Raw genomic sequence first — 311 nt, 5'->3', positions numbered from 1 at the left:
AGAGAAGAATGAAAAAGAGAGAGAAATCATGCGTCTGTCGATCCTTTCTTTCCTTTTTGCTCTTCTTCTTACCGGTTCGGACGTGGCGCCCTCAGTCTTGGCATCTGTCAGACTAACGGCGACGAGTTTGAAGATTGCCTTGTCTCTGGAAGTGAAGAGATCGACAAGCTTCACATTGGAAGGCACTGCTTCATATTCTGCAGGAGACGGCCTTGTGAGCCTCTTCAATTGTGCCACAAACCGACGACACTTCGGATCGAAGCTACACGATCGATAAAGAACAGAAAAAAGAGACAAAAGTCACCCCCCCA

The 311-nt window shown here is 47.6% G+C and overlaps 1 protein-coding gene across 1 annotated transcript in view; it reads right to left on the bottom strand.

Annotated features, from left to right (window-relative positions):
* Positions 1-75: 75 nt before the first annotated feature.
* CSUI_003479 (protein kinase domain) overlaps positions 76-311 on the bottom strand; it is a gene marked incomplete at its 3' end in the record, with an annotated part of 2,880 nt that continues 2,644 nt past the window's right edge. The window contains exon 4 of the mRNA XM_068063677.1: positions 76-262. Coding sequence (XP_067924347.1) covers positions 76-262 — 187 coding nt within the window. The remainder of the gene's footprint in view (positions 263-311) is intronic.

Source organism: Cystoisospora suis (assembly GCF_002600585.1).
Source record: "Cystoisospora suis strain Wien I chromosome Unknown contig_1552, whole genome shotgun sequence".
In the NCBI taxonomy this organism is placed as follows: Eukaryota; Apicomplexa; class Conoidasida; order Eucoccidiorida; family Sarcocystidae; genus Cystoisospora; species Cystoisospora suis.
This window is presented reverse-complemented; position numbering and strand designations above follow the sequence as displayed.